The 18,741-nt window shown below is 30.5% G+C and overlaps 1 protein-coding gene across 2 annotated transcripts; it reads right to left on the bottom strand.

Moving 5' to 3' along the window:
* Positions 1 to 5,976: 5,976 nt before the first annotated feature.
* LOC128395319 (uncharacterized) lies at positions 5,977 to 12,650 on the bottom strand. Of its 2 annotated transcripts, none has more exons than XM_053355729.1 (3): positions 11,292 to 12,648; positions 10,265 to 11,198; positions 5,977 to 7,146 (listed from the first exon to the last, which is right to left on the bottom strand). In XM_053355729.1, the coding sequence occupies exons 1-3, from the start codon at positions 12,634 to 12,636 to the stop codon at positions 6,786 to 6,788; spliced, it is 2,640 nt and encodes an 879-aa protein (XP_053211704.1). In that variant the 5' UTR covers positions 12,637 to 12,648; the 3' UTR covers positions 5,977 to 6,785. The 2 variants fall into 2 exon arrangements, with proteins under 2 accessions (XP_053211704.1, XP_053211705.1); XM_053355730.1 differs by lacking the exon at positions 5,977 to 7,146 and adding an exon at positions 8,795 to 8,910 and having other exon boundaries at positions 11,292 to 12,650.
* Positions 12,651 to 18,741: the final 6,091 nt, after the last annotated feature.

Raw genomic sequence — 18,741 nt, 5'->3', positions numbered from 1 at the left:
TTTCAATTCGTTTCCCGTGACTGACCGGACTTCATATCATCATCATCATCATCATCATCCAACATCATCATCATCTTTGTCTCTCTCAATAAAAAAAAACTTTTGAGAGAAAAAAAAACTTTTTTTTCTCTCATCTTCTTGTTGATTTAAACTGAGAAATTAAATCAATTGGTGAATTGGTCGTAAGAAATTAACTTAATTGTTAACAGAAAATGTATAAACCATTTTTCTGTATATTCCCATGATAACAAAATTAATTCTGATTGTTATGATTAAAGATTGTTGAACAACTAAAAAGCACTTTTAATGTTGAAATACTTGGAATCATCAACAATCAGGAAGTTATTCCAACAATTAGTTAACAATCAATGTTTATCATCATAAATCAAACCTCTATTATTATTATATTTTGTAGCATTTAATCAATGGTATCAATTTAATTAATTGTAATAACAAATGGAAACTAATTCAATCATTATCTCAGCCTATTGAGGTTTTCTGTTTGATTCATTGACAAGAAAAAATAAAAAGTTTCTTTAATCAATTTATTGATTGTCATTAATACGTTAACACGGTTAATGATTTTGCTTTAAAATTTTAATCATCACCAAGAATTAGATTGATTAATAAATCAATTGAACAACAGGTAAAGTTAATTCAGTTAAAATCACCAAAGAGTTAATCAAGTTTGTAATTTAATTGCATTCCCAAAATTTAGGTTAAAGTTAATTGTGGGTCATCTAGTTTAATTTGTTTTGCTTACCGTTAATTTATTAATCCGATCAAGTATGTAGACTGTAATTAAAATGATTCTGATCATCAAAACTTGATTAAAATTGATTACGACAGTTAATTTAATTGCAATTAAGTGGTAACCAAGAAGCAAAACTTTATAACTACAATTAAGTTAGTTGAGTCTGTAAATTATTGTCAATGTTGATTTTTATCAATGAACAAAAAAAAGGTAAATGATTTTGATAACAATCAACAAGAAATTAAATTGGAAACTTTTTTTTATTTGATCAACTTGCAAGTATTAATTGTGAATATCAGCAATTAATTAATTGTTTAGACAATTTATCTAACTAAATTGTGAGAGGAAGATAAATTGTTAATTGTTCAAACTGACAATAGAAATGAAAAACAAGAAGAAGAGTAAAAAGTGATCAGGAAATCACGATGAATATTAAGTTGATTAACTTGATTATCAGGCTAATTATAAATGACGATATCTCCATTTAATACCGTTAATCATCACCAAACAATTAACATAATTACCATTGAGAATATAATTACAATAAAACAATAAGAAAACAAGTGATTAATATCGTTAGAGCAGAAATCACTTAAGGCCTTAGCCCTTTGGTGAACACTAAAGGTAATCACTTGTTACCTGGAGATGGAAACACTTTATGGTTTTTATTTCTTTATGATGATAAAATAATCAACATGCAAGAGGGATGATAATGATAATGATGATGATGATGATGATGATGATGAAAAAGAGGAAAAGGAAGAGATAAAATTTGAAAAAATCGCCAAAAAACTGACCAAAAGTATTAACCCTTTTCTGATGCAACAATAAGATTAATAGGGAAGAGATTAACCAAAATGATGTGTAACCAGTGTAATATATCTGATTGTGAGATTATCATCTTATCATTATCATTATCATCATTATCATCATCATCATCTTAATCATCATAAAGCTTACTCATAGCTCAGTGACCCAAGATGAATGTTAATTATAATTTACTGTTCTTTTTGTTGTTACCTGGTGATGATGATGCTCCTTTTCCTGTTAAATTGTGGGCGCGGGAATGGAAAAAGTAAGAAAAATTGAAAAGATTGTTAGAGAATGAGGATGATAAGTATGAAGGGGGGAAAAGATGATGAAGATAAAGATGAGTAAAGAAAATATTAGACTGGAGAGAGAGAGAGGGAGAGATAAAGATAGACTGGACAGTACATGGAGGTCAGTTGGTTATTTCATCATCTTCATCTCTCTCTCTCTCTCTTTTTGAATCTTGACCATCTTTTAGTAACTATAACTGGCTTTTGGTGGTTGGATAATCATTAAATTGTTTGTATTCTTGTAACAGGTTAAGGTACTTTTCTTATTTTTAAACCAGTTTCAGGTGAACATTGAATAACAACAATAAGGTATGTACGGTAAAGTTTGGGAATAAAATTTTCAAACTATTATGGTGACTTTAATTTTCAATTAAATTTCTTGAAATTATACGAAATTAATCAACTTTTGGCTTCAATTGGGTATCTTTTCTGAATATTGCATCAAATCAAGCATCAAAATTCGATTTTCGAATGTGTCAAAATAAATTGTCATATTTTTCAGAGGTAGCTCTGAACAAATGTTCAAACTTTAATCGAAGATTACCATGGTCAAAATCGGTCAATTAATGAATGCTGAGTGTTATTTCCATATTCAAAATTAATTACAAAAGAAAGTTCATGTATTTTGACCGGAACTAAGAAGAAGTTTCAACGATATTTCGTCATTTTCAACAAATGACGCAATATCTGAAACCACAAAAATTCTGAAAAAAACTCTCAATATCAGAAAATCTTATTCCTCATCGATGAGATCGAAAAAATTTCGAAAATAACTCAAATCGCTAAAAGTTATCCGCACTATTCCCAAACTTTACCGTTCATACCTTATAATCCTCCGGTTACTTGATTTTCAAGGTAATACAATCAACGGATTTGTCTTAATCCATATCAATCATCATTCATATATTAAAATACATGATGATAAGAAGCATTTTTCAGCAAAGGTTGAGCTCAAGTAACAAAAAGACTTAAAAGGTTATGGTGGCGAAAAAAAATTCATCTTAAAATTGATAATGAATTTTCAATCGAAACGCGCGAAGAAAAGTTTTTTAAAAACTCGCGAAAGAGAAAAGAATTGATAATTTCCACCTCAGATATTAAAGCGAAACTTGGATCAAAAACAATTCTTATTACAACGATATAAACATGGACCTTCCAATGGATCTTTCGATTCACAAGTCCATTTGCCGCTCGTCTTTAGATTGATGAATATAATTAATGTATTTTTAAGACGATTAAGTTACTGTTTCTGTTGATTCGCAACTTATATATAAGTATTTAAGTGTGTGTGTGGTGATTGCGATGGTGGTAACTGATTAAATACAGAAGAATTAATTTCTTAACTTAATCTGGATTCCTTTTTTGGCATCGTACAAGTTGATTAAAAGGTAAATTCATATTCCAGTAAATATACAACCATATTCAGTTGATGATTAAGACCCATGATGTTGTTGATGTTGATGATGATGATGATGATGATGATGATGATGATGATGATGATGATGATGATATTGGTTCCGTTTAAGTTACTATACCAGAAAGAAAAACCTAAATTGTTGATGTGATGTTATTTCAATATACAGTAGGGAGCATAAAAAATGGCAATTACTGTCCATGTGATTTCATGGTGAACACTCATTTGATTTTAATGAAAATTTCAGTTAATTAATTGTTACATAGGCTTATTATGGATACTAATTAGTAATCAGTGTGTTTACCTTTGGCCTCCAAACATGATCTTATCCGATCGGACATTGAATTAATTAAAGTCAGATGTCATGATTAAATCATTCCAAATTAACTCAACTCATGTTTCAATTGATTCAAATTTGTAATATTTTCTTAGCTAACTTGTGTCAATCCCAACAATTTCGATCGTTTAGATCAGGTGAGTTCGGGTACTTTATCGAAATCGCGTTTTCGCGAAAATCCTTTGTAACGTTCGAACAGTGACAAGTTATTATCATGCTGAAAAATAAACTTATCTGGATACAAAGTATCCATGGTAGAGAGAAGAAATTGTTCAAGGTCAGGATATATTCACCTGAGTCCATAGTTCAGTACATAATTTCAAGGTGATGTTCCTCGAATAGAAATTGCTCCCAAACCATGAACTTTGGCAGAATTTAGGTCGACCAATGATCGCCCTTTCTTTCCCTAGCATTAATTGTTTATTCGGTACAACTGAAAAGATGACTCGTCCGAAAAATGACCTTAGTCAGTCGTGTCACGATTTCAAACAAAACAATCGCTCATCATTATGTTTTCCGTTAATAACGGCAATTAATAACAAAACGATCAATATTGATATTTTTAAGCTCACATTATTGTAAATCGACGACCTGTAATGACCTAAGTCCTTTAGTCGATTAGCGATCCGACTGTTTGAGATTGTTGATTTATTCAGGCTTTCCCTAACCTCGTCTACCTTCCGTCAACTTGTGTTTCCGACCTGATCCTGGTTTCCTTGTCAACACATTTCTTTCTCTAGTCTCTTTTCCACCTGCACACTGTTCATAGGGTGTTGAGGTCACATTAGCACAGCTTTGAACATTAGCCGAAATATTTTCTAAGAAAAACTGGACTTCGGTCCACCCGTTATTTAGAATCGACTTTAGACATAATTAACACACGTTTAGGTAAAGTTTTGATCTAATTTGCATAAAATTAACTAAACAGTTAATCTAATCCTTTGTCTTCAGATATTTTAATTGCAATTAATTTAAACAAAAGGATTCTTATTTTTTCCCGGTCAAAAAGTAACCAAAAATTGCCATTTTTTATGCTCCCTACTGTAATTAATGCTATTTATCATTTTTGTTAATTGAATTTAATCTGGTTGAACCAGTTTAACGTTGATGATCAAGATCAAGTTAAAATCCAGTAACGGATATTTGGAAAAGGTTAATATGATTGTGGCCTGTCAATGGTTACCTCTTACCTTGGTAATACACAATTTAAATGTTAAAATTGTCCGCAAACGTTTGCTTGATTACTGATTATCAATCAAGATGATTATGATGATGATCAAGATGGAGATGATGGTCATTCACACTGAAGTCGATAAACATAAATAACAACAACAAAAGATATAAAAAAAAGTAAATTGTGTTCATTTATATATATAAGTTGTAAGGTCGGTTAAACATGGCAACCGACCAGAACTGAATCAAGAAAAGTCGATGACGCTGATTGACCTCATTCGATAATAATAAAAGATCAAAAACTTTAGACCATTTTAATCGTCATCGAATTTTTATCATGTTAAGTATTTTCTTCATTCTTTTCTCTATCTCTCTCTCTCTCTCTCGATCGTCAGCATCTTCATCTTCATCTCTAACGAAATGGGCTAAAACCATCAATCGAATAATAAACAAATCGAAAGCAATTATATCTACAGAAAAGGAGAAAAATGAAATGACCAGAAAATTTTGATTCGAAAAACACTAAAAACAAATTATATTCTTTTCGTTATTACATATCGATAATAATCCATTGAGATAATCATATCTTACTATCAGAATAATGATAATCATCATCACTGTCGATTGATTGGTTAATCATAATTAGAGTTAATTGTGACTGATGATTATCATTTTGATCCATCAACAAGGTAACCTTGATATCGTTTTAACAAAAAATCAAAAGGTGTGTATATTGTTTACTATTATTATGGAAACTGATTTAACTATTAAACTGACCTTGCAATCAACATTTTGATTGTTGATGGTGGGAATCATTTTATGTTGATGATTGTCATTAACTATTACTGTTATTATTATATATTAATATGATTATTGTTGTTGTTGTTGTTGTTACCTTATTAAGATGATGATGAAGACACAATAATTTTGAGCTCAATGAAAGACTAGGTTACCATGTTACCTTCATGGTTTACTGAATCAAGTATCAGAATCAAGATTCAGAAAATGAATACAATTATATTCATTACTGTGAGAATCAAAATCTATTAATGAAAATCTGATTCTAATACAAATTGTTGTTAGAAAGTCATCGCTAATGAGTTTAAATTAATCATCTTCATGTAAGTGAATATAAACCTGTAACAATTGGCAACAATTAAGAAAACAAAGTAAATTAGTATCAATAAGATTGAGTAGATAAGATGTTTTTTTTTTCATTCATTAAGATTTTATTTGGAGTAAAATTGTATTTATAAAATTTTTGTGTGTGAGAGTGAGAGAGTTGTCATTAGGTTGACGTAGTTTACAATAGGATGACAAATGATGAGGATGATGATGGTGATGAGAAGAGGAGAGAGAGAGACAGAAAGAGAGAGAGAGAGAGATTGCAAAAAAGATACATGAAGATGATAATGACAATGCAAAGGATGATTGTGATGGCGATGAGATGGATTTGAAGGTGGAAGAGGTTGTTGGTGGTGTGATGATGATCATAATGGTGACGATTAGGATGATAATTAGATGAAAAGAGTTTAAATAATGAGAGAGAGAGAGAGTAACTTTCCCTCCGGGTAAAGTTTTCAGACTGTCATTACAATTAAACTCTTTTCAATCTTGTTAATCGTAACAATTTAACGAAACAATTATTAGTAATATTATTAAAAATAAAAATCTATTTAGCTCTCTGTCTAATTTAGTGATTTAGTTATTTAGTTTAAACTCGTATGTATTTGTATAAATTAATTGATTGTCCATTCATGTTGGTCAGTAGTTTCATTAGATTTGCTTCAATTTGTAAATTGTTTTAAACATGTTAATTGTTGTTATATTGTTACAATGATTTGTGAGGACTAAAAGTTTTATTTCATTTCACCTTTTTTTGTTTGTTGTTCAATGACAACATTAAGTGATGATATGATGTCGCTGATGATGATGATGATGATTTGATGATAATCGGGTTAACGATTTGATTAGGCAAGAAAATTTGAAGAAAGAAATTAAATTAATTTAATATTGGCCTCGAAAACGTTTATCTGGCCTTGAATAGAGAGCGGCAACATCGGCGTTAAGTGTTATCTCTCCGGTATCACGAAAACCCTCATTACATAAACCTCCAACTCCAATAGTACCGTTACCACCACCGCCGTTACCGCCGTTACCTCCGTTTCGAGACCTTGGGTTACGATAAGCAGTATCGAAAGCGTCCAAACGACTCAGTCCACTGCCGGGCTTATAAGAATTGGCATGACGGACATACTTCAAATTTTCCCATGATTCCTTGTAATTCCGATAAAATCCACTTTGATCACCGCTCGAATCGAAAGTACTAATTGTTTGAGCATCAATTGAATTTCTGCTATTCTTAAATCTAATTTGAGTTAAATCGACGTGGAAAACAATTTAATATAAAAAAAAGAAAGAAAAATAATAATAATATAATTAGTAAAGTTAATTGTTTGATCAAATTTCTGATCAAAATGCAATATAGAAAAACAAAAGCAACAATTAATAAATCACACACAATTAAAGCCACAACATAGATTAGCTAATTAACTCCTTCCCAATATAAATATAAATGCAATACAAAAGGTTAACAAGAAGCTTAAATAATAACAATTAACATGCAACAGAAAGAAACACACAAAGAGGTTGACAAACAATTAAATCTAATTGGTTGTCAGGTTAAAATGTATTATAACCAATATAATCAATGAGAAATGAAACCAATTAAATTTGAACAAGGAGAAAGAAAAAATTAATACAAACAATTTATATATATAAATTATATTATTTGATTGTAATTAATAAGAGATATAAAAAGAGTAGCATAATAAACTAAATCAAATTGGTGATACAACAATGAATGAAAAGTTAATTACGAGCTGAATTAAATTGTTAACAGTCAATCAAATACTGAAATGAGGCGTAATTGAAAAAAAACAGTAATTTAATAATAGGTGAAACTAATCAAGCAACAATTTACCAATATCAAACCAATACTAAACACCATCAGGGTAATCAAATTGAGTAATTGAAATTCATGAGGTTGAACAATTTAAAAAAAAAAAAACTTTCTTGGTGACAATATAACAACAATCAACAACAACAACAGTTACTCTGGAGCTTAAATTTGCAAGGTCAGTTGATTACAGGTTAAGATTAGGGTTTAATCCAGAAGCTAAATGAGAAGCCAATAATGATGAGGATGATGAAGATGAAGATGAGGATGATGATAATAATAGGATTGCGAAAAAAAAATGACAATAATAAATGGCGTTTGCATGCAAGCCAAAAATGGAACGACCCGAATCAACAGATAAATGAAATTAATTTAGATGAATAATCATGACTCACACTACAGGTAAGATGATGAAGACAAGGATGATAATGATGATGATGATGCAGATGATAATCAATTGGATGATTGGAAATAAATAACGGTAATAATAAGCATTTAGACAATGGACATGGGGACATGGATGCAAAGCTAATCACGAAGTTGTGATTTAAATATTCAATTAAATATTAGTCCTTTTCTGCTCACCTAAGCAACTTCATTTGATTTGATTTGATTTGATTTGATTACATTTCTTTTTTTTACAAATGATTAATTTGTATTAATTTGGTTAATTGTTATGAAAATTTGATAAATATGATGTACGATGTGAAGGTGTCGTCGTTGGACTGTCCCTCCATAATGAGTTAACACGACCTTTTGATGAGGAACTGAAGAGATTGATTAATTGTGTTAGTAAATTGTTGACAATATAAAGAAAGAAGCGATAACAATTAAGAGGAAAAGATATTGTTAATTTAATTAAATTGTCCTTTCGTAAATAATATATCCTCATGTAGAGTAGTAGTAATAATAATAATACAATCAAATCTAATTGTAATATAAGTTCAATGTTGTTGACTTGAAAATTTTGATGGTAAAAAAAAACAATCCTTTTAATTGCTTACTGATTGTTGTATAATTAAGTTACTAATTTAATTAAATTACTATTAGGATCATGATGTGGTTTTGTTTGGTTAATTATTATGAAAATTTGATAAATATGATGTACGATGTGAAGGTGTCGTCGTTGGACTGTCCCTCCATAATGAGTTAACACGACCTTTTGATGAGGAACTGAAGAGATTGATTAATTGTGTTAGTAAATTGTTGACAATATAAAGAAAGAAGCGATAACAATTAAGAGGAAAAGATATTGTTAATTTAATTAAATTGTCCTTTCGTAAATAATATATCCTCATGTAGAGTAGTAGTAATAATAATAATACAATCAAATCTAATTGTAATATAAGTTCAATGTTGTTGACTTGAAAATTTTGATGGTAAAAAAAAACAATCCTTTTAATTGCTTACTGATTGTTGTATAATTAAGTTACTAATTTAATTAAATTACTATTAGGATCATGATGTGGTTTTGTTTGGTTAATTGTATTATTATTAGCATTATAAGATAATAATGAGAAATGGATAATTATTGTTCAATGATTAACCTTGATTGTTGGTTTGATTTAGTTGGTAATAACAAAATTTAAGGAAATGTTTTGTATTTACATGAATGAAAAACAATTTAAATTGTCACAATTTAAGTGTGACAATTACAATCAATGTAAATATTTACAAAATGTAAACCTCAAGGATAACAAACCGGAACCCTAATCATGTTAATCAAATCAATGAATGTTAATCGTTTCCACGTTTGACGTTTAATTAACTGTCAAGTTGCTGATGAGCATAAAATTCAACAATTTAACTGATTAAATATTTCGTCATATTAATTCACTTAAATTGTCACTAAATTGAAAACAAGGAATAGAATAAGAAAAAAATGTCAACATCTTCATTTAATCTCTTTCGGTCATTTTTTTTCTTCTTCTTCTTATGTTACCTTTCTAATTATGACCAATCATCTGATCTCCTTTTTTTTCATCTTCATCTTGACTCTAACATGATGATGATGTTGATAATCATGTTGTTCAAATAGAAAGAAATTAACTGAATCAAGGTCAATTATTTTCCGTTAATCGACTTGCAACCAACAAGGGAAGCGTGAAAAGGTATTTACAAGTTACTCTACAAACGGAGGTCATTTTTTTTCTTATTTATCTATCTGGCTTTTATCATCATGGTAACGTCAAGAGAACAGGTAGAAGAGAGAAGAGAGAGAGAGAGATGAGGATGAGGATGAAAAAGAGGGTAGGAAAGATGGAGAGAGAGAGAGAGAAAGCTAAGCTTACAGGTACCTTAGAACCGCCTCAAAACGACCTGAGCCGCTTTTTTTAGACCTGATTACTTTTGGGTAAGATGCTTATACTTGGCTAAACTTTTAACCTGCTTCACGCTGTAGAGACTCAGATCATAAGACGATGAAGAAAAAAAAATGGAAATAATTTTTTTCGCAACTGTAGTTTTTTTTTTCATCGTGTCATTTTTTTTTCTTCACAACTTTGTTGATTAAATTGTTCTAACTCACCTTCTAACAATGATGATTATGATTGTTACGATTGCGGCAAGGAAAACGAAACCTCCAAAAACACCAAGGGCGATTATGCCTCCCATGTTTAACTTGGTTGTTGCTGTTGCCTTAACATTTGCTGATTTGGTTGCTGAAGATGAAGATGATGATCCACTTGTTGAATAGATTGTATCTTCAATCTCATTATCCTTTTCATCATTAACAATTTGCTTCTTATTGTTACTATTTGTTGTGGGTGTTGAGGTTGTTGGATAAATCGGTGATGTTATCCGTTTATTGTTGTTATTTAATCCTGTTGATGAAGATAAGGTTGGTGATGAGGAAGAAGAAGAAGAAGAAGAGGACGATGAGGATGAGGAAGAAGAGGAGGAGGACGACGATGATGAAGGAGAAGATGGCGATGAAGGTGATGAGGGTTGTGAAGATGATGAAGATGAAGTATATTTAACCAGGTATTTGCTTGTTGTCGATGGAGGTCGAGTTGTTGATAGTTCGGGAATCAGAGCGATTTGTGGTGGTGGCCGACGAGAGGGATCTCTAGATGAATAGTAGGTTCGAACTGGGGTAATATTGTTCCGTCGAGTTGACCCGTAAAATGGTGATGATGGTGGTGCTGGTGTTGTGGTTGTTGTTGATGTAGAAGTTGTCGTTGATGTGGTTGATGTAGATGTTGTTGAAGTTGTTGTTGTTGAGGTTGTTGTTGATGGAGTTGTAGAGGTTGTGGTTGTGGTTGTTGTTGATGTTGGAATAGGTTCACATCGAGGTGGTGGTCCATTCCACCGACCGTCAATGTCACATAATAAATATGATCTACCGACCATAATGAAATTATTATCACAACGATATTGAACACCGGACATGTAGGCACGACTTTTATTCACAAGTAAATAATCACCGTTTGAAATGGACGCTGGGAATCCACATTCGAGATCTGAAATCGAAGGGGTAACGAGTAAAAAAAAATGACATGACTGTTGGACGGAAAATTCGAGAGGAATAATAAACAAAAAAGGTCAATACTTACATTTACACTTTGGTGAATATTCACTGAAAAAACCCGTTGGTAAACAGGTTCGAATCGTTGGTCCGACAAGTAGGTTACCCGATCCACAGCGATACTCGACCATTGAGCCGATGTCCACTTTACGGAATAAGATGGTTGAATTAGCGGGAATTTCAGGTCGACCACAGGTTAGAGGTCGATGTTGACAGACAGTGTGCAACTTGACATTACAATTGGTATCAGCCCAAAGCCAACCTTTGGTTCCGTCGAATCGTGAACAATTGTGATTCTGTCGAGGTTGTGACCAGAAACTGATCTGAACTTCTTTACCGTTGATGAATTTCCACTTGTTTAACTGTTGATCTTTAACGGCACCCAACCAATATTGTCCATATTTATCATTACGATGTCGTCGATACAATTCCCATGAAAGGAAACCTTGAAGAGCGGGAGATGTCTCATCGACAAGAGTACCACCTCGAGCATCACAGAAACGCCGAGCATTGTCAAAGTTCATCGGTTTATCGTTATAAAATAAGTAACACTTTCCATTATAAGTTGATGTAGATCCAAGGGGTTGATCACGAAAAGATGGACATTGTTCAATCGAAAGGGCATGATCGGTGTACACAAAGGTCTCACATATCGAAAGTGGTTGACCACCCGATTCAAGGTGAACCGAGACAAATGCTCCTGGAGTTGGTCTGGCACAGGGTAGGAAAAGTGGGGCACCCGCTTCAATGAAGCCCGTGAATTTATTACAAATTGGATTATTATCCAAATCAGGTCTCGAATTACCTACACGAACAATGACCGTCGCAGGTCTAGAACCACAACACTTTGAACCAAAATCAATTCTCACAAGTTGAATTAGATAAGGTTCAAGTAGATTAACATACCACCAAGGATTAGGCTCATTTGTGGTCATTGTACAAGTCGGTGCATGAAAAGATTCCGCTGTTGACCCATCAACGGCCTTTTGAGGTGAACCCGTGCCGACGGTTGATGATTGCATCGCTGCTTTACCAACGGCCACATTAAGAACACAAAATGGTACACCCTGTGGTATCCAAGTACCATTTTCTGAGCACACACGGCGATTTGGACCTAAAAGATCATATCCTGAGTCACAATTGTAAGTGGCAAAAGTACCTGAAAGGTAAGTGTCCCCATTATCAATGGGCTCTGATGAAAACTTAATATCTGCATGAGCAGGACTTCCTGGATATCCACATGTTAAGATTAACGGTAAATTGGAAATAAATGAAATTAATAAAATAATTAAATTACAAGTTGAAAATGTTAAAAGTTTCATGATGTAGTTTTGATGAGTGCGAAAATACAACTGACAGGTAAACCGACTCATTTGGAAGATAGAGAGAGAAAGAGATGATGAAAAGAGAGACAGAGAGAGAGAGAGAGAGAGAGAGAGAGAGAGAGAAAAGACCGGTTTTTGAGTTGTTTCATCCTTCTCACTAACCACCTGGTTCATCCTCATCCTCATCCTCATCCTCATCCTCATCTTCATCTTCATCTTCATCTTCATCTTCATCTTCATCCTCATCCTCTTCATCTTTACCTTAGGGTTAAATCTCAAGGGTTAAACCATTTCTATCAAGGAGAAATGCAGATGCATTAATCCAATGGATTAGCATCATTCCTTTAATCTAACCTTTCATTTCCTTAGGTTTGATTTTTAAATTGTCTTCCTATCAAAAAAGCCCAACGGGTTAATTGAAAATCTATTTCTTAATTGTCATTTCTTTTTTGTCAAATTTTTCAAATTGTGAACAACTTTCCCAAACGTATTAATCAAATTGAATCAACCTGATTAAATAATCGTGAAGTTAATTATCAAATTGTAGAAAGAATAAGAAAATTAAATGTTAACGGTAACAATTGAATAGAAATTATTATCATCCGTTGATTATTTTGTCTTTTCTTGATGATATTTTTGTTAAATTGTCTCTTAATTACTTGATAATTGAGAGGCAGATGAATATTATGTTGATTATTGTGACACGATAATTGACCATCACAATTAAATAGATGTCCATTCAGCTGCATGATTTATAAATTGTAAAAATGTTATGGACAATCAACTAATGATGTACACATATATTGTAATAATTAAGGAGATGATGATGATGATGATGATTATCAGGATGATTACCAAGTAAATTGTTGTGATTTTTTCCCTGGAGTGTTGAAATAAATGATGATGATTGTTGATTGTTGAGTATTTAGTTTAATGTACCATCAAAACCATAATAATAATAACGGATAAGGTACAACTTCCTACATGTGGATTATGATTAAAGATTAACAGTAACAATTTGTTAACTATTCAATTCTCAATTGAATGTATAATCTTAATCACCCAATAATCATTTAAATAACAACAACAACAACAACATCAACATCAACATCAACCACAAACACAATAATAATAATCAAAGTAATTGTTATCAACAATTTATCATCACCATCAGAATTGTATTAGCTGGTTGATAAAATAATGATTGTGTTTCGATTCCTATTGATTGGCCTGATTTGAATTTCTCCTTTAATTATTAACTATTAACTATTTTCAGTACCAAACAATCAATGATAATTTAAGTTTTTCTTCAACAACAATCAATTGTTAATTCAATGGCAAGAAAAGTTTAAATTGTTTACCAACATTTAATGCATGAGATTTAATTCAAAAGTTCAATTTGGATAATTTGACATAAGAAAAATTCAAATACAAATAAAATTGATAAAAGATAAATATCATTTTTTTTATGAATGAGATTAAGGATTAAGATTAACATTATGATGATCATCATCATCATCATCGTGCTAATAATAATATTAAATAATATTTAATGATAATCAATTGGATTTAAGGTTGATTATCATAAGAAATTAGTTGTATTTTAATATCTCTCTGGGTTGAATGGGAAAAGACAATTACAATTAAGTTATTACAACAATTTAATCATTGTAATCATATTATTAAACTATTAGGATAATTAAAAAATGATTATCATTATTATTATTTTGATAATATAAAAGAAAACTTTTAAAAACTTTTATTTTCATCATTTTCGAGATGTAATAATAATAGTAACCCCTTGATTTTTATCTTAATCAGCTTAATTGTATTACGATAATAAGTTAATTCACTTTTCATTATATTATCATTCATTTAAATCATTACAATCATTAAGTATCATGAATTGTAATGATGATTATCATTGTTGTTGTTGTTGTTGTTGTTGATTGAACAATACAGAAAATTAACTAATTGTTGTTACAATAATCATGATTATATTCAATGAATTTACTACAACAATTTAGTGAGATTGAAACAATTAACGATTCTGTTGATGATGATGATGAATTTTTTTTCCAACAATCAATCGAATCAAAAATCTTCCCATTCAATTGATTGTTTATATTTGGACATAAATTGATTACAATCAGAAAAATATTTGTAATAGTTTGGATTTAATTATAATTATATCTGATTGGAAATAAATTTAAGCTTTAATCCATCACAATTAACAAATCATTTGGTAGTAAGAAACAACAACAACAATTTAAAAGGTAATAATTAAGAAATTGTTATCATTTCATTTAACTTTGATCTACTTTTAAATTGTGAGAAAAATTTGACAACAATTAAAATTGTTTAATTCCAGGTATTTAGTGAGTATCTTCACTAATCAAATTAAATTAATCTTTTTCAGTAAACAATTTATTATCAAACAATTAAGGCGTTGACAGTAAGTGTTTAACACAATCATGTTAATCATAATCAGTTAAATCATCACAATCCCTTTTGTTACAATTTAATTTCAATTGTGAAATTTACTTTCCTTTACACAATTTACTTTATTACAATTAAGTTAATTTCTACTATTTTTTTGGTTAATTTTTTCATTCTCATCTTAATTGTTGTTGTTGTTAATAAACAATTTTCATTGAAATTACTAAATTGTGATTCTTGAGTAAAAGGAAAATATCAATTTAACAAAAACAATGACCTTATGGTTAACAATTAATTGTAATTGTTATTTTGGTGATGATGATTATTATAAATGTGTAATAAAAACAATTAATGCTCAGCTTAATTGTTGATTAAATAGTGACAATAACAAATTATCATTGTTGTGTTAAAGGTTAACAATTACATGATGAGGATAAAAAAAAAGATTTGGGTTAACAATTAAAGTGATAAAAAAAACAAAGTTAATTTAGTTTATTAATCATAATCATAATCATGATGATTAGATATTTAGATTTGCCCATTAGATTATTAAATTGATTGATTTAATTGATGGTTTTACCTTTGTGGTTATTGACAAAAAATTTGTCAATTTAAAGCAAATTTTCAGATTAAATTGATTGAAAAATCTTAACCTAAATTGTGTGAATTTAATTACGATTGTATTAGTTTGTTGCCAAATTGTTGAGCAAATAATTAACTGTCAACTAACGTTAATCAAGAGTGTGAGTGTGTGTATATATAAAAAAAGGTAAAGGTAACAATCAACAAGAATATAAATCCTGTTGTTTATTAACAACAACAATCAACGTGATAAATAAATTGTGTCAATTCAATAGGTTTGTTTATTTTTGAGGTTTGGGCTATTTAATCAACGGAAACAAGTTTAGTATTTGGGAAAAGTAATCAAGCAAATTGTGAACAATTTTTGGAAACAATTTAATCACAATTGAGCTAAATTATTTGACCCTTTTCCGATTTGCAAATTGTTGATTCTTCAATCATCACAATCATCATCATCATCATTTCGCTAGCCAATTGTTTCAATCAATTGAGAAATGTTGATTAATCAACCAAATTAAAAGTTTCTGTCAAACTAACGGTTAATTATATTCTTATTTTGTAATATATCATGAAATTTACTCAATTAAATCATTCCCTCTATTTTTATGATTTCAATGAAGACAATCAAGACGATGATCTTTCTGTAATCCCGATGATTATGTTGTATTGATTATCTTAATTGTGATCAAGATTTTGTGAAGAAAATCAAAATATTATTAATAATTGAAAATAAAATGAAAGGTTAATCTTGAAGAAGTCACATTGATTTACTTGGATTGATTGTCAACCGTAACTGTATTTACGGGTGAGATGATTTTACTGTCTAACTGTAAGGTAAATAATGAGATTTGAGAGATAATCTATTTGATTGTTTGACGTGATTATCAACCAACCAAATCTAAATCAACTTCTTGGAAAGACTAAAGTAAAATTTCAACAGGTAAAAAAAAGGCTTAAGGTGACTTATTGTTTATTTGTAAAGATTGAAACATTATATTCAGTTACTCATATTGGTTAGAGATTGAAAATCAAACATTAAAATCCGGAACTGATTGTTGTCACTTAATCTTTGTAGTTGAATTTTACAGTTAGATAAACATTATATTATCATCATAAAAATCAAAACCATGATATTCATAAATTGAATATGATCAACAACAAGTGAGGTTGTTAACCGATCCAATGGTGACGATGACGGAATCACAATTGTCGAGATTGTTATTGATCATGATGATGGTGTTGATTGTGTTGATCGATTCAGATATTGGCCAAGACTTGATTAATTGATATGTTTGTTGAATCAATCGATGGTCAGTTTGATGAAAAATCGATGAGCCGCTTGATTGATTTGTTAAAAAATTAAAATCGAAATCGAGTTGATCTCATAGACTCATTTTTATCTTTAATCCTAATCCATTCACGAGGATTAAAGAGATTTGAATCTGATATTGTACTTAATTGATTCATGGTGACAATTTGACAAACTTATAACTGAATTAAATTGATTGTTGCCGCAAAATCTGAATTTAGATAGAGGACAATCAACTAATGGTGTATACATATGTGTTAATAATTAAGGAGATGATGATGATGATGATGATGATGATTATCAGGATGATTACCAAGTAAATTGTTGTGATTTTTTCCCTGGAGTGTTGAAATAAATGATGATGATTGTTGATTGTTGAGTATTTAGTTTAATGTACCATCAAAACCATAATAATAATAACGGATAAGGTACAACTTCCTACATGTGGATTATGATTAAAGATTAACAGTAACAATTTGTTAACTATTCAATTCTCAATTGAATGTATAATCTTAATCACCCAATAATCATTTAAATAACAACAACAACAACAACAACATCAACATCAACATCAACATCAACCACAAACACAATAATAATAATCAAAGTAATTGTTATCAACAATTTATCATCATCATCAGAATTGTATTAGCTGGTTGATAAAATAATGATTGTGTTTCGATTCCTATTGATTGGCCTGAGGTAAATTATATATTGATTAGTCAAGGAAGAAAATTAAATCTTAGAGTAATTTGAATCAAGGTAAGACAATAATTATGTTCAATATGATTATCATGAGAATGACGATTGATATAAATTGCAAATGGTCAATAAGTAAGGCCAGAAATTTTTCCAATGGTGACGATGTTTGGATGACAATTTGTGAGGGTGTTGATGTTGATGTTGATATTGATGTTGATGGTGGAATCGGTGTTGTTGATGTCGTTGTGCTTGTTGTTGATGTTGTCGTTGTTGTTGTGGTCGATGTTGAGGTCGTCGAGGTTGGCGATTCTCTGTTGATTGGGACAAATTGACAAGCGACGTGATTTTTTTCCCATGGTCTGGTTGTATCTGGAATTCCGACCTTACACTTCAAGATATCGTATTGATACTCGCACTCAATCAGATCACTATGATCCCAAAAGGATAACCATTTGATGTCCCGGAAAAAATCTTTGGAAACAAATAAAGTTTCGAGTGAAAATTTCTGATAAACTGATTTCGAGAGGTAAGCAAGATCACCACCGAGCCTGAAACAAAATTGATCGGCAAAATATCGAGTCAATTGGAAATCGAAAAAGTTGAAACAATAATGGTCATCGTGACCAATGTAAACTGGTGTCCTTGAGGTATTAAAGGGTGTACATTGGTCAAGAGTTGGACTGGTCCGAATAGAAGGCAAATTAACTAATAATAAACTAAAATAACAAGGAAAAAGTGATAATTTAAATGGTCTTTTCATCGTGTCAATGGTCAATCAACTAGTGGTCAGTTTGAAGGGAAATCGATGAATGAATTTTTCTTTTTTTCTCTTCGACATTTCAAACTTTCCATAAATAAGTGAGAAAAAAATAAAGATCCAAATCTAGTTAATCCATTAAATCTAATCCCTGCTTAAGGGTTAAAAAAATTCAAATTAAAAACGATCAGATTAATCAACAGCAATTAAGAATTTCGAGCATCAAGCGCCATCTATATGTCGCATTCCTAACTAATTCAAATAGAATGATTTTCCATATACTTTAAGTGCCATCTCAACAATAGAGATTTGAACTACTCTTTTGGCTCTTAATCTGTTGACTTTACTATCACCTGGAAGCTGA

The sequence above is a fragment of the Panonychus citri genome, unplaced genomic scaffold (genome assembly GCF_014898815.1).
Source record: "Panonychus citri isolate SS breed McGregor unplaced genomic scaffold, ASM1489881v1 Contig00141, whole genome shotgun sequence".
In the NCBI taxonomy this organism is placed as follows: domain Eukaryota; kingdom Metazoa; phylum Arthropoda; class Arachnida; order Trombidiformes; family Tetranychidae; genus Panonychus; species Panonychus citri.
The sequence above is the reverse complement of the archived record's forward strand: the minus strand, read 5'-3'. Positions and strand labels throughout refer to the sequence as shown.

Excerpts from the sequence above, each read along its gene's own strand:
- LOC128395319 (XM_053355729.1), bottom strand. The coding sequence starts at position 12,636 with ATGAGTCGGTTTACCTGTCAGTTGTATTTTCGCACTCATCAAAACTAC. Across the intron at positions 11,199-11,291 it reads ATATTCACCAAAGTGTAAAT|ATCTCGAATGTGGATTCCCA; the intron begins GTAAGTATTGAC and ends CTTCGATTTCAG. Across the intron at positions 7,147-10,264 it reads ATAATCATCATTGTTAGAAG|ATTTAAGAATAGCAGAAATT; the intron begins GTGAGTTAGAAC and ends AACTCAAATTAG.